The sequence below is a fragment of the Xyrauchen texanus genome, chromosome 18, assembly GCF_025860055.1.
Source record: "Xyrauchen texanus isolate HMW12.3.18 chromosome 18, RBS_HiC_50CHRs, whole genome shotgun sequence".
Lineage (NCBI taxonomy): Eukaryota > Metazoa > Chordata > Actinopteri > Cypriniformes > Catostomidae > Xyrauchen > Xyrauchen texanus.
Genome location: NC_068293.1, coordinates 28200858 through 28216855, shown reverse-complemented (window position 1 = coordinate 28216855; position 15998 = coordinate 28200858). Strand labels below are relative to the sequence as shown.

Below are 15998 nucleotides of genomic sequence, written 5' to 3'. Positions count from 1 at the left end.
TTACCGGGCACAATTCATCCTTATTGAGTATCCATGGTTTTACTTTTAAGTTATTTAATGATTTCCGCAACATATTTAATGTTTTTAGAATTTAACCACCTCTTAAGCACCTCTTAGTAAAAAATAGCTATTTTCAAGGTTTTCAATTAAAAAAAGCCAAATTCAAGTACTTCAAGCACTTGAAATACCTTGCATAAACCCTGTCTAATGGAACCTTAGACATTATTTGTATATTGTGTGCAAAAACACGTATGTGAAATAAGAAAGTCATTCACACCTGGGATATCATGAGGGTGAGTAAATAATGAGAGAATGTTCATTTTTGGGTGAACTATCCCTTTAAATGTATAGGCACATGATAGTCAAGGCCATTCTTTCCATTGTACCTTATGATAAATAATTGATGAGTGTGGTGATAACAGGTGCTGCAGGCCACTCAGGACTCACCAAAGACTCACTAGCACACTGGAACACATAACAAACATACTGGCTTGAGCCCGAATCTTCCACATCACGACAAATAAAGCCAAAGTGGTCTGTCTGTTTAACTCCCTGTGGGCATAAAGAAAAGTGGTCAGTGAACTTAACTATATAGTGTCTCGCAATAACTGCATTTAATAACCACAATGTCACACAACTTAAAGTAACATAATAATTAACTTTGTAAAATGGAAAGCTCTAGTTCTGAAATCTGGTTGGATAAGCAATGTTCAAAACTGATATACTTGCGACTGAACATCTATAATCATACACAAAGTTGCTATGATACTTGGCAACTGTAAACAGCCTAAATTTAGGTTAATGATCTTTGTTAATTAATGTTTTGATGATTATTATTGGTAATAAATCTAATGTTTTTTATGAAGATAATAATCCACTCGAGGCTGCATGTTTGTGTAGTTTTAACATGTTTAAATTAACTGATGCTTTGCATTGTCTAAAAGCACCTCATGCTAAATTCACGGTAAATCCGGCTTTGAGTGGCTTATTATTATTGTATTCATCATTGCTGTTGTATGCAGATTACAATATACAAGTGAAAAACATGCACATTTACGTACTTTACATACTGTATATAAGATAGTGTTTGAAAGGTTTTTTGTTTTTTTATCTGAATCTGTTTATCAAAACAAATCTGGACTGGTACAAGTCATCACGTTGCAATAAGCATGAGATGCTTTGCAAAGCATTATGGTAACATATGGTGACATTAAAGATGTGGAATTGGATTATCCCTGACACCTAACCAACCTACAGGACTAAACTTGTCACACACAGACCTGAGAACAGGAAGAGATGTCCTTAAAATTCTTCTCCATAACCACAGTTTTGCTGTCGGGACTGATGAGATTCACTTCAAACCGACCAACCTGCACAACAGAGTTGTTTCATTGCACATTTTGCTTACGGAGAAGGAAGCAGCAGAAAAGAAAAAGCAAACAAGATAATTATCTCGTGACTTTTTGAGAGGTTTTTGAGAGCTGCATTTGCATCAAAACAATCATAACTTATATTACCAAGGTCAAAAAGAAAGCAAGTTATTTCTTAACCAAATGTCCTTAGCAACAGCTCTGCTTGAAAACGGTATAAAGGAAAATGCCCCATGCCTGACTGCATGCCTATCATAAAGTTAAAGTAATTTAGTCAAATGTGTTTATAATAACTGAATCATGGTTCACAGTGAACACAATTTTACACTGTAAGTATCTGAAAACTGATTTGTGTAAGGCTACATCCACACCACTAGGTGTCAGTATGTTCAAGGTGTCAGTAAGATCAAGACAACTGGAAAGCCCAACATATTTTATTTTGTTTTGTTTTCTGAGGGCACCTTTAAATTAATGAGAACACAGCATGAAACCAAAAGCATGTGTATCCACGTGAAGGACATGGAGGCAAATGTCTACAGTCCCGTGGTACACGATTAGATTTCTTGTGCTGCGGTATTAAATTTCTGAGTTGAAGGTGGGAGCGGGCTGTACTTAATATAAATTAAGTACATAATATAAATTGTGGGCAGTCAAATAATAGCCAATAAAAATGTGTTGTGGATATCTTTTTATTTTATTTTATTAATGAAAGCAAAAAAGAACTATTAAACTGAAAATACAACTTAAATTCTCCAATCCTTTTTTTATGCAGGAAGTCAATGGGGCTTTAGGAGAATAGCAGAGCAAAACATAGGCACGCTGTCATCAAAGGATGTGAAACTGGGACTGGAAAACGTTCAATTTAGTGTTAAGAAACCAACCTCAGCCAAGTCAGATGGGCATCATTTTCACACATAAAATCTGATAAAAGCAATAACAGAAAAATAAAACTTTCTTTCTCAAAACTTGTCTATTTGTATGGCTTTTGCTTTATGTGAACAAAACAAAATGAGAACAGGAGCAGTCGGGAAGAAAATCATTGCGGCCATAGAGCAGGTTAACATAGAGCAAAATTTAGCAGGAGAAGGTGGATGCAGGACAGAAACTTGCGGGAACATGATGGAAAAAAACAGTCCTATGCAGAACAGCAGAACAGCTTACCTGGAACAGCATTGTACGATTTTTGTCGGCATCTGACGGCTGCACGTTATTGGGTGCGCTAGCATGTCTCCTACGAGTCGACCCCTTGCCCGCTGCCTCTCTGGACCTTTTCTGCAGGTTACTAGCCAGGCTATTACAGTGCATACGGAGCTCCTGCTCCCCAAACCCTGAATCCTCCAAGATGCATTCAGGAAAGGCCCCTCGCAAGCTGCACACACTGGAAGCGCTCATCAAGTCCAGTTTCCCATTGCCCACCTCATGCAGCTCCTCCTCAATCATGCTGGGCTTGGGTTGGGCTTCGACAACTTCACAGAGAGAGGAACTCAGAGGGTCGTCCCCCAGGATGAAATCCACAGGGGTCTCAGTAGAGCTAAGCTGTCCATTGAGGAGTCGCAGGCGTTTGCGTTCAATCTCATGCTGACGGAATTTGTCGAAACAGTCGTCGATCAGCGTGGAGGGGGCTTTCTTGCAGTTGACTGTCACTTTTCCACAGTAAAGCACCTCAAATTTCTGAGAGTTGTAGAAAGACTCATCGGTCTCTTGCTTGGGCTTGCTTCCCTCCTTAAGAGCAGCCTTGGACACCTGTCTAATGCTGCTTATAACCTCAGGCACCTGGGGAAGAGGGTAAGTTCATCAATAGAAATACAAAATGAGCACTGTAGGGCAAACAAGGACACGTATCCCATTAAAAACACTCAGTTATTATGTTAAACTTTTGCAATGAGAACTGAAGGTTGCATAACTAACTAGGTTTAGCCCATGAGGATACATTTAGGATCCAATAACACACAAACCAAGCGAACAGACATGAGACAAAAGAAATGGCTAAGCAACCTGAGCGTACCTTAAAGAGGCAAAATGTATAGAATTCAGAGAGGCCTACACTCTGCCGCTTTATACTACATTACTGACCATTTTGAATGAAACCTGACCAGCTATGAAAGGCAGATCTATAATTATATATAAAAGAACATTTGTCTGAACATTAGCAGGACATCTTTTGAAACTAGATAATTATGTGTTCAAAACTGGTATATTAGCTGGTTCAGAAAGTGTGATATGCCTGATAAAACATGACTAAAAAGCTTAAGGCAACAATGACTGAAAAGCTAAATGCTTCAGTTGCAGCTGTGAAATCTTTCTCTATTGTCTTGCATGGAGAATTTCTGCCACATTACTCTGGATCAAGTGTGTACGGGGTTATGGAAAGGATAAGAAAAAAAACTATTTACATTAGCGAGACATGACTTGTTGAAAAAAAGCAAAAAAGTCTGGTGACAGAACTAAGTCAGATGCCAACAAGACTCAAAGGTCTTCTTACAAAATGGAGGGGGAAGACTAAAAAGAAGGGCCACAGACATTAAACAGACACCAGTCCAATTCAGACTAGACTGGAAGAGCACACCTGACTGGCTTGATTTACATTACTACCATAAGCCATTTGTGAGACTCAATTCAGAGCTGTCTCAACATAGTAAATCCCTGGAGCTATGATCAAGGATCATAACAACAACAAACATAAGTAAAGAAAAAAAAGATTGTTACTCTAACAAGATTCTGTTAGAGCAAAAAAATAAATGTAAACGGCAGTTTCACTTTTTTCAAGGTGATATTTGCTCTCTGACACACCACACTCTCTGTGATATATTAGCGCAGTGACTTGGCGTCGCACAGAGATGCAGATGGCATTTCGGAAGACTTCTATGAACTATATCTCATTCATTTCTGCATAATTTCAGACCTATATTAAAAATATACAGCTTTGAGATTAAAATGTTGGTTAAAATATATGCTTCAACGTGATTCAAACACACAGGTGAACTCAAGTCAGCTAACAAGTCTGCATGTCCTATGCATGCCTGGATACATTTTTGTTTTCCGCTAAATTCAAATATACAGAAAGTGTCACTGAGTGCCCACTGCTGGTAATGCTAGCACTTATTTGTACAGAGCAGGATTCAGTGCACATTCATTTTGAAACCTAAACCATGGGGTGCAGTCAAAAACTGTTTGAGAACCCCTGCATTAGCATTTTGTACAGTGCACAAAGTAAAAAAGCAGTGGCGTGAGAAATAATTAATTCTATGTTTAAAAAGTATGCCAGGAACGAAAGCCTTGTAATGGCCACAGAGTGCTGGCAGCATAAAAATACAATGTGTCATAGCAAGGTCAAATGGGTTACTTGTTCAAAGCAGTAATAGAGAATAAGCCAAACATAACTCCAGTCTGTGCACACTTGTCTATCTTTTCCAAAGATAAGCCTGGGTCTGTTTGACCAATGTGCTGAAACCCATGAAAACATTTGGAAAAGAGGCAAACATCTGACATACAGATTTCCCTAGCCACTGACAAAGATAAATAAATATTTGATCGCAAAACTATCCTCTTTCTACATGGGCTCTTGAGCAGATGTTGTGCCCGTTGCTTTTATATGTGGTGTCTGCTAAAGTAGTATCACTATTGTTATTGCTCGTACTTTGGGATGAACAAACCCCTAACCCTTCGAATTAAACTCTGGTCCACAGAGAGGAATGATATCTCAAATTAGTTATTTTTACTTGGACCAGCAAGCAACCATCTAGCTCACTAGTAACTACTGAGAACACCCTAGCAAACACATAGCAATGCCCTGCTAACAACATTGTGCTGTCACCTTTTGCACGGGTAAGCACTGGTTTATAACAGTTTATACTTGGAATAGTGCAATTATTGCAGGAACTCCTAGAGGGGGCCAGGACTAAAAATAGAGAAAACAAAGATTGCCATGTTGTACTGCACATTGTCGGTTTGTTTAATGCAAACCTGTCATTTAAATCCCAAGGCTAACTTGTGGAAAATCACAGTGCAGCTGAGAGAAAAGGCTCCTTGAGATTAGGAAGGAAAGCAAACACAATAGTTCATGCAAACTCCTCTCCTGAATAGGGTTGACTTTGTGCAAGCAGCAGAAAGGCTGTGGGTGCTTGTTTCAACGGACAACTGACTAAATTTCCCAGGAAAACTAACAGATGTCCAATAAGTTTCTAACCTCCTAGTTTAACCAGCCTAAATAGTCAGCAAATGGCACATTTTTGGATCTGATGGATAAAATGCACAGTAACACTCCAGCGTAAAATCTAGCATGTTTTTCAGCACTGTTCTGTGGTCATATGGTGACTGCACAGATACAACAAAACCATAAAAATAAGCTACAGCTACTGCCCTAAACATTACAACTTTGATGACCTTGCCAGAGTGTTTAAAATCCTTATGAATTATTCAATTGCAAAGTGATACCAGACACCCCTTCAGTCTAATAAATTATTTGCACTGAAACAAACTCATAAGAAGGAAAGTAGACTGATGGATGAGGGTGTAAATTGCAAACACTTATAGTGGATTTTTATTTAATTTTAGCATCTCCCTCCAACACATTTTTTGATCTCAAGCATTTATGGCAGTCCAAGTAGAAAGCTCTGTGTCATGCATTAGATGACAAAACATGAAACCAAAGAGATACCTTCAAAAACACGATACTAGACTTTTACTTATCACTGAGTGTGTTTATATGCACATTCTTACACCAATTATGCTTATTAAGCAGACAACTTCTGTGGTCATGTAAAAGCATTAAAATCCATTTTTTTATAGGAGTAAGGTTATAAACGGTGTAAAAATAAACTGATCAACAAGGGTAGATTTTTACCCATTACCCTGATTTCACATAGCATGTAAACATTCTTGGCATTCTTACCAGCTTACCATGCAAGTGTAGTGTGTATGCTTCCCTTTTTGACATCAAAAGCATAGAACAATGTAATTATTTCAAATCTCTTGCTTTCTTGCTTTAATGGATTTTTTTTAATAAGAAGATTTTGGAGGGGCCTGGGTAGCACAGCAAGTAAAGATGATGACTACCACACCTGGAGTCACATGTTTGAATCCAGTGTGTGCTGAGAGACTCCAGTCAGGCTTCTTAAGCAACCAATTGGCCCGGTTGCTAGGATGGGTAAAGTCACGCTGGTTTAACCGCCTCGTGGTTGCTATAACGTGATTGTCGCTTTCGGTGGGGCACATGGTGAGTTGTGAGTGGATGGCATGGAGAATAGCGTGAGCCTCCACACGCGCTAGGTCTCCTTGGTTACATGCTCATCAAGCCACGTGATATGATGCGCGGATTGACGTCTCAGACACTGAGGCAACTGAGATTCGTCCTCCGCCACCCAGATCGAGGCGAGTCACTACGGCACCACAAGTACTTAGTGCGCATTGGGAACTGGGCATGCCAAATTGGGAAGAAAATCCCCTCCCAAAAAATATGCTGATTTTGGGAGTTATCAGGAGTGTTGGTGTGCATTGTAATTTTAGTGGATGTATAATATCAGTTCCCCTCACATTAACACAGGTGCCCTAGCAGAGTAGCAGAGTAACCCCAGGTGTTGTTCATCACATTGCCTATGTCCACTTTCTACAAGTTTGATGACCAGAAAGTGTGCAAATACTTTTTGTCTTAATTTTGAACATTTGTTTTTTAAGAATTGAAATGCCTGTAAAAATAAATTGCTTTAAAATTGTGCTTGTGCTATCTATCTATCTATCAAAGAATGCCATTTGGGTTGATATGTTGTAATCTTGTGCAATGATATTCCTAAATGTTTAAATGTGGCTTCAGTTTTCAAATACATTTTGTGGCCTATGTATGACTGAAGCTTTGTAAAAGTCACATAGTGGAAACCACTGCAGTGGGAATGTGATGATTGAGAGTGGTGGTGGCATAGTGGGCTAAAGCACATAACTGTTAATCAGAAGGTTGCTGGTCCCCACAGCCACCACCATTGTGTCCTTGAGCAAGGCACTTAAGTCCAGGGTGCTCCGGGGGGGATTGTCCCTGTAATAAGTGTACTGTAAGTCGCTTTGGATAAAATCGTCTGCCAAATACATAAATGTAAATGTAAACACAGAGAGCTGTGATAAAAAGTTCCTACTTTTCACTCAAATCTGGAAAAAAGGAGACAAGGTGAACCAGAGACAACACTCTTGTGTTTCATTTAGGAAATCTGTCTTAAAGTCTTATTCTTTTTTTCTAATGCTTTTTAAGCACAACGAATGATCAATGAACAATTTGTTCTGAGTTAGATTTTAATAAATTAGTTTGGTTGGTGTTTTATGGGTGAAGCACCAATGCTTTTTTAAAGTTTTGCTGAAAAAGTAGAAAACAACTGGAGAATAATTGGTAGATTTTACATTCTTGTTTATGATAAAGTTTCTGTTCACAGTGTGCTTTTTAAAAAATGTTTACTTATTGCATTTTTTAAGGAAGTAGATAACGTGAACAGAGATAAATGTACAAAGACAAGCAGCTCCAGAGCCACACAAGTCACCTGGAGCATCAAAATCATCTGCATCATGTGACCTCTGACAGCTTCACACCAGTATACCTTACACCATCACCACCTCCCATTGCTTTTTGAGGCTTTGAGGGACGACAAAGCAAAGGCTCTTTATCCAACACTTTCTAAGTAAAGTTCTTTTTCAATATTTTTTTGTATGGAAAGTATATTAGTTAAAATAAGAATTAATTTACATAGGACTTAAAAACTATTGGCTCAGATTTTATTTGTACAAACTGTTGGAAGAGGAATAGAAAATATTTTTTGGGGGGGTGTAACATGTTTTAATTCATCAGCGTCTTCACAAATATACACAGTCACAACACTACACTGACAGCAATAGACAGTAATTAACCCCATTCTGTTGTCTCTGTACATAAAAGAGACATTTGCATTGCTGGGTGAACATAATCGCTTTATTTTGTAAATGTGAGCAATTACATTTGCAGGAAGCACCCACTTTGTGCTTCTGTCTAAAATAATTGCTTACATTTACAAAATGAGCCTACAATACCAGAAATAATCCTGTATAATGAAAGTAAATGTCCATGTTTAATACAATTTTAATGAAATGTTTAATATTAGAAATATATTTAAGAGATTGTGGTTCAATTTAGTTTTAAATGTATGTTCTCATATTTATATATTTTGTTCTAATGTGACAAGTAATAATCCCAAGATTAGCTGGGGTTTACATGATTCTTTGCTTTTTTTCGTAGTGTGGATTTTGGTGAAGTGTACTGAAAACAAACCTCGTCATGTGTGTCCTCTCTGCATGCATGCATGTTATATGACCTTGTTCTGGCAAACTAGTACTTCTCACAGCTATGTCCTGTTGGTTTAGAGGATGATTTCTCTGAGTCACCCCCTTTCGTTTCAAAGAATAGTACAACGACGAGCACGTCATGTATAAAATATAACCTCATATATATATATATATATATATATATATACACCAGAATTAAATTTTGGTATATGCTCTTTACAACCCAGTGCAAACAGTAGCAGATATTATTTGCATCCCAACCCTGGTGCAAATAATGGTAGATTCTAATTGCACCCTGCTACAAATAGTGTCAGATACTATTTGCACCCATATTTAAATACTAGCACACAGTATGGCATCACTGCAGTGCATTTATTGTGTTTATTTAGAGTCCCAAAGACACTACATTAACCTCTACCCCTGAAACTAACCTTAACCTTAGAAAAAAAACAACCTTGGTTTTACTACAGTACCCATGGATTCATGCGGGCACAAGTGCGATCGACAGATCCTGCCTCCAGATCAAACCCTTCTCTGCACTCCTCAACATTCGCTGTGAGCAAATCACTGTGATAAAATTAACATTTATATTTATATAAATATATATAATATTTTAGTATTTTTTTTTTAAGTAGTGTTAAAGGAAATATTGAGAGTGGAAACAGGAAATCAAACGAGAAAAAGAGTTGGACAAAAGGCAGATTCGAACCGTGGTCACTAGGACAACAGTACATATTCACACACCGCCTTTGCACCACATGCCACTGCAGCTACATCTATTGGTTAGTTTGTCATATATTTTACACTGGGGTGCAAATAGACAGCCATTCAATATTTAGGTTAACTATCCTTTTAAATGACACATAATTTTGGTCATGCTCTCATAAGTATCACTTGGCTCTCTCAACATAATGGCGTGGCATGAATCAGTGTGCCAGAAAGTAATGGGTGCTAATTATGGGTGCCAGAAAGACCAACTTCAATGTATTCAGGGCAGCTGGACAACGTGGAACACTGTACCATATTCTGAAACTCTAACTTAGAGGTCACTCCTTTAAACACAATTGGGTTATATACTGTGCAACATTGCTTTTGCTTCATACTGTAATGCTCCAAGCCTCAAAATAAATAGCCTTGTTGTATTTTGCAAAACAATTAACAAAATGCATCTGCGGGACCTCAGCCATTTCCTTAGTCCAGCGTAGCTTTATCCTTCCAGATAATAGTTATCACATCTGGTGGTGGTGTAGTGGGCTAAAGCACATAATTGTTTACATAACTAATCAGAAGGTCGCTGGTTCAATCCCCACAGTCACCACCATTGTGTCCTTGAGCAAGGAACTTAACTCTAGGTTGCTCCGGGGGGATTGTACCTGAAATAAGTTCACTGTAAGTTGCTTTGGATTAAAGCGTCTCCCAAATGCATAAATGTAAATGTAGTTAATGTTTTCCTTCCAATTCTATTAATACCAGACTCAGTGCATGCTTTAGAGTGCACATAGTATATCATTATGAAGGGATATATAACCTTACTTTGTTGCCCTTGCACTTGGTAGTCTGTTCTATATTGAAGGATGTGTAATATAAATGACAAACCAGTGGGTTCCCCCACATCATAAAAACTTGCAGTATGTCAATCCATTGGCATCTAGGAAACTTTAGTTGAGCTACATTAGGACTAGGATATATTAATGCCAAAACACCAGTGTTGTTAAGCTCTGAACACTAAAATGGTAGATATAGTGCACGGTACCAGTTGGAAATAAGCAGCCATCTTAAGGCGTGAGTGAAGACACATTCCTTTCAGTCTATCTAGCACGTGTTGCTATCCAGGAAGTTTTTCCTTGCACTGATTGCCGTATTATATATGCATAGCAAATCAATGCAAATGCATGTATACAGCCAAGTGCCTTCACTTCATGGAATATTTCTGTCCATTTAGCCATGAGCAAAGCAATAAAGTGCTTCAAATACAGCCCTGTAGCAGACTAACATTAGGGTTACATTACAACCAATGTCTAATCAATATTATGAAACTGTAAACACAGATGTTACTGCAGTGCATCATACTGTTGTTTTAAGGCATCAGATCGCTTAGCTCAGGGAGATGGGAAGGGGGGGTTTAGCATTCTTAGTGAGCATTTTCTAGCAAATCTGATTATTCCTTTCTCTGTGTGTCAGGAGAGATCTGACTATCCTTTAAATGATGCCCTGTAAATCTAATTCCTCTGGCACAACAGTGCCCTACATTCTGGCATTTGTCCAACTGACAAAGACTTGCAGATCAGACGTCATTGAACATTATAACTATCTCTGGTTGTAAAATAATAAAGAATAAAATGAACAATAATTTTGTGATGATGGAAAATTCATATACACTTTTATACTAGCATGACATATTTAAAATGTATATTTTTTGTGGACTACAAAGCATATTTCGGTTACTAAATGTGCCCAGCAACAGGGATGCTGTAACCTTGTGGTTAAAAATCTGAATTTACAAACAAGGGGTTGAATGTCCGAACTCGCAAATGGGTTAATTCATAAACATCACCATTTATTGTGTCCTTGGTCTAGACACTTAACCTCAAGATATTCCCAATAATAAGTGGGGGAAAACATGACAGTAGTGTACATACCTGGTTTGGATCACATGCCTTGAACACATGGCATGCCATCTCAGACTCAGGGTTCTCAGGTTGACTTCTGATAAGGTAGGCAAAATATGAGAGGTCATTACTAATGTGGACGAACCTAGATATAAACTGAGCTTTATGCTCGAATATTAACACAGACGGGTTTCTGCTACTTGCAGGCACGCATCGGATCAGAGGAGGTGAGAGGCACAGCTGCACTTCTCTGGCCTGTGCGGGACCAGACTCGTTCTTCTCACTTTTCCTCCGGATCTCCGCTACCAGCCAAGGCAGCATGGGCAGAGTGGTTCGTCTGTCCAGAGATGACCAGCCCATGTACCAGAGAGCAAGTTTCTTCTCTGCATTTGGATAAGTATCATTATTATTCCCCTTGCCATCCTGTCCCTCCATATCTCCAAGGGCTCCGGGGACAAAGACTTCAGATACAGTGTTGCTTAATGCAAGCAACCTTTATTCATCTATGCCTAAATAAATACACACAATCGTCAGTTTTATGTAAAAAAATAAATAAATAAATAAATAAATAAAATACATCTCCTAGCGCTGTTTGTTACAAGTAACACTCACTCTTTATTGGAAAGTGCGCGAGGATCATGCGTCTCTGAGTAGCATAAATACAATAATAATGGATTTTAAGATGCAGCGAAGGTTTTAGTGTTTATTCCAATGCCAGAAATCATTGTTTAACGAAAAACACATCCATTCAAAGAGTCTGATGGCTTGAATAATCCATAAATTACATTAACCGTGTCGCGTGAGAGTGTATACACCACAGCGGCTAGAAGGAAGCGCGTGCAAGATCTCTCCTCTCCCAAAACCTCGGACGGGCGGCACTGCGGACAAACGCCTCATGCGTGAAGTTGCAATACAGCTGGAGTCCTTCAAAGTCGTCGCACGTCACTTTTAGGTCGCTGTTGTGTCATTTACAGCGTTGTAGGACGGAGTGATGTTGTTACAATAGGAGTGGCCGTAGCAGCCATATGAGAAGCGTTCACTTGAGCTCCTGAGCGTACTCGTTTGTGTACGCGCAAGTATGAAGTATGGATCTCTGGCTCCCCTGTGTCTTCAGGAGACACACGGCACTGACCAAGTTTAGGAGAGCCATTTAAAGGTGCACTCAGTAATTTTTTCCTCATTAAAAAAACTTTTACTCCAAAAGAAATGTATTGTAATTTTGCAACATATGTATAAATGTAAGGGCACCCACTTGAGATGAAGACTCCGGTCATAGTAGTAACCTTATAAAACCAGTTTTATTCTACATGGAGAGGGTGCCTTCATGAGAGCTGCCATGTTTAAGTCACATGACTAGTTGAAAACTACCCCCTGAAACGAACAGCCCTGTTATTGGACACTTTTACTCATGGATTAAATTAATCATGCCTGACTGTGAACTGTAAATATCAACAACTGAAAGCTATTGTCCTAAAGCTATTGGCACCATGAGGTGTCAGTTTAAGTCCATGATAACACAAACAAAAAGTTACAGAGTGCACCTTTAAAGCTGATGTAATTTCTGCACTAGCCTACTGGTGCCACCAAACAGAATGGCAAAAATAAACAATGTTTTCAAAACAGTTTTCTGAATATGCCTAAGCCTTAAGCATAAGGAACAACTTGGTATATTTAGCATTTACAGATTAAAAGAGCCATCCCTCTCGCAGTTCGCCATCGTTCTTTTAAATCCAGTGTTTTGAATGTAACATCTCCTCAGATCCAGGTATTATGGGATAGAAAAGTGTCCAGTAGATCCGCACTTCAGAATTTCGGCAGCAGTAATATTAGGTCATCGTATTTGTCCCTTACTGTTATGAATACTGAGGATTTGGACATTCTAATTCATTGGCATATTTTGGCATATATAGTAGGAAAGTATGGATATTCTGATTCAGCGTTTGATTTTGACCACAGTAAAATAGAATTACCTTTATTTTTCCCTCGCAAAGCAAACACTTTAGAGCAGTAAACATATAGTTTACAGAATATTGCATATAGAGGAAATACATATGTAGGATGGGTAAAAGATTCCCTTTTGTGCATGCTTTGCAAATGCTTTTGCTTGTGTTTCAAATAGCATAATCAGGAAGGAGCCATCCTTCCATAAATCTAGGGCAGCTATGTAAGAGGGAGACCAATATAAATCAAAGAACACTCAAAGTTGCACTCAGTCTAAAGACTTTACTGAGAGCAAAGTATTCTTCACAACTCTAATAGTAAAACTGGGTGAGGTCCATGGTGTGTTCACATACCAGTAAAATGTATGTGACAATTTTGAGCCATTCATTTTATATTTTTATAATTATTATTTAATTTATAGAATAATGATTTCGCAATAAGAATATTTAGCGCTGTTACATAATTATAATTTGTATGTGCAATTCAATACTGTACGTAATGTACGTAAATTCAATACACTTTACATAGGCTACGTGCTGGCACGTTTTGTTAGTTTGCTAAATGCATGAACTGTTCTTTCAACCAAAACTCTAGAATTTGCTCAACAGCGCCCTCTGCTGCCTCTCAAAGCTATGTATTGCACTGTACTAACTTTAGAATGATCAATTTAATAACTTGTTTTTTTTTATAGAAATGTATTTTATAATTTCAAACATTTTATTAACATTTTTAAGCATGACCTTTTTATTGAATTTAATGGCATGGCATTTCTATCACACAAATTCCTGTTAATAATCCAATTTTTAATTTAATTGATGAATTTATCAAGTTTAGAGTATTAAGGCCACGTGAGGACCCAATAAATAATTTACATAATTTTCATTAACAACAATGGATACTTTTGAGCTATTTGTTGAGTTGATTATATTACTAATTTGTAATTTTATTTTCTGCTCTGTTTTCATTAAATTAGTAGCTATTCTCTCAATTCTAAAAAAAAATTAAAACAAAATGTTAAAAGAGTATTCTCTAATGATGATATGCTGCCTCTGAGTGTTAAGCAAGTACCCAGCTTGAAATAAGATGCTTTATATACATTAAGTATTTCTCTCCCAAAAATGTAAAAAAAATAAAAATAAATAAAGCACTGAGGTCAATAATTAAAATATGTCAATGATAAATGTATGTTTTTGAAAATCCAGAGGGGTAAAAAAAAAACAAAAAAAAAAACAGGAAATCTAACATTATTTGTTTTAATAATAAAACAAAAATTGTCACCTTTTAGCTTCTGTAACAGGGTAAAATCGGTTATCAGACTTCTTTATTATTCAATGCTCGTAGTTTTAATGCAATATGGTAAACAGGAATAATAATAATGTGTAATTAGATTAGTGCAAAGTGGAGTCAATTGTTCAATGAATGTTCCGGGTTCAATACAAGTTAAACTCAATTGACAGCATTTGTGGTATAAAACAGATTACCACAAAACATTATTTTGTCTTGTCCATCCTTTTCTTTTAAAAAAAAAAGCCATAATCTGGGTTACAGTGAGGCACTTACAATGGAAGTGAATGGGGGCCAATTCTTCACCGTTTCAAAAGTTTAGCCACAAGAAACAAACAATATGCATGTAAACACTATTTTAGTGTGATAAAGCACTTACTAAACTTTTGTAAAGTTATAGTCAATTTTACAACTTTGTTTCCATGATGATGATGTAATGTCAAAAAACCCTACAACGACGGTCAAAATTACAATTTAGATAACTTCACAGCTCAAATAATACATGAGTTTTAACAGAAGAATTAATGAAAGTGTTTTATAAAGTTATAAGCTTCACATTTCTGGCTTTAAACCCTCCAAACATTTTCCAAATTCACTTTCATTGTAAGTGCCTCAATGTAACCTCCAATTTTTAAGAAAAAGAGGGACGGTCGAGCCAAAATACATTTTTGTGGTAATCAACATTATGTCACAAATGCTGTCGACTGAGTTTAACTTGTATTAAACCCGGAATATTCCTTTAAGGAATGTTCACAATCATTGCTGCAGCAAAAACAACATGGAGAAAACATATTAAACAGTCTCTAAAACAGAGGCTATATCCTTGAATTGTCTGTAGAAGTTCTGAGGGAGGAAATAACAGGCAGAGAATTATAAATAACTGTAGTTCACACACACACTGCTGAAATGTAATCCCAAAAGATTTATGAGATATCTCCCCTGAAGTGTCTGCAATATTCAGCTAAACAGAGATGAATGGGGAGTTGAGGGATCAGCAGGTATCAGAGCTCACTGCCATCCCAAGCTTCCAATGCATATCTACAAGCTAAGAATGAAGGAGATTTATTGTCAAAACATAGTTCAACCTCAACCTAAGAATTCAAAATAGCGGTGGACCAATTCTGGTATTTCATTGGCTGATGCCGATACTAATATCTAGAGATGAAGGAGCAAGCACCCCCAGATCATCACCAATCCCCCATCAAATTGAAGACACGATGGCTTGTCGGCCTCTCCAGGTCTCCGTCTAACCATTAGATGACCAGGTGGAGAATCGTTGATGATCTTTGGGTGCCTCAGCAAGGCTGGAATCAGGCAGATTCATCTTTGTGAAGGGCCCTTGAATCATGCCACGTACAAGGTTATCCTGGAAACAAACTTATTTCCGTCTGCTCTGACAATGGTCCCCAACTCTGAGGATTGTTTTTTTTTTTTCCAGCAGGACAATGCTCCATGCCACACAAGTTGTGGATGGAGAACCACCAAATCAAGACCCTGTCAT

At 37.7% G+C, this 15998-nt stretch overlaps 1 protein-coding gene and 1 pseudogene across 3 annotated transcripts in view; both read right to left on the bottom strand.

Moving 5' to 3' along the window:
- Nucleotides 1-12319, bottom strand: part of LOC127659078 (TBC1 domain family member 4-like) — a 39197-nt gene extending 26878 nt beyond the window's left edge. For all 3 annotated transcript variants that reach the window (XM_052148713.1, XM_052148715.1, XM_052148714.1), the window contains exons 1-5: nucleotides 11885-12319; nucleotides 11303-11781; nucleotides 2532-3143; nucleotides 1281-1370; nucleotides 448-552 (exon numbers count right to left, since the gene is read on the bottom strand). In XM_052148713.1, coding sequence (XP_052004673.1) covers nucleotides 448-552; nucleotides 1281-1370; nucleotides 2532-3143; nucleotides 11303-11707 — 1212 coding nt within the window. In that variant the 5' untranslated portion in view covers nucleotides 11708-11781; nucleotides 11885-12319. The remainder of the gene's footprint in view (nucleotides 1-447; nucleotides 553-1280; nucleotides 1371-2531; nucleotides 3144-11302; nucleotides 11782-11884) is intronic.
- Nucleotides 12320-15289: 2970 nt separating this feature from the next.
- Nucleotides 15290-15536, bottom strand: LOC127658630 (COMM domain-containing protein 6-like; annotated as a pseudogene).
- Between the last annotated feature and the right edge of the window lie 462 nt (nucleotides 15537-15998).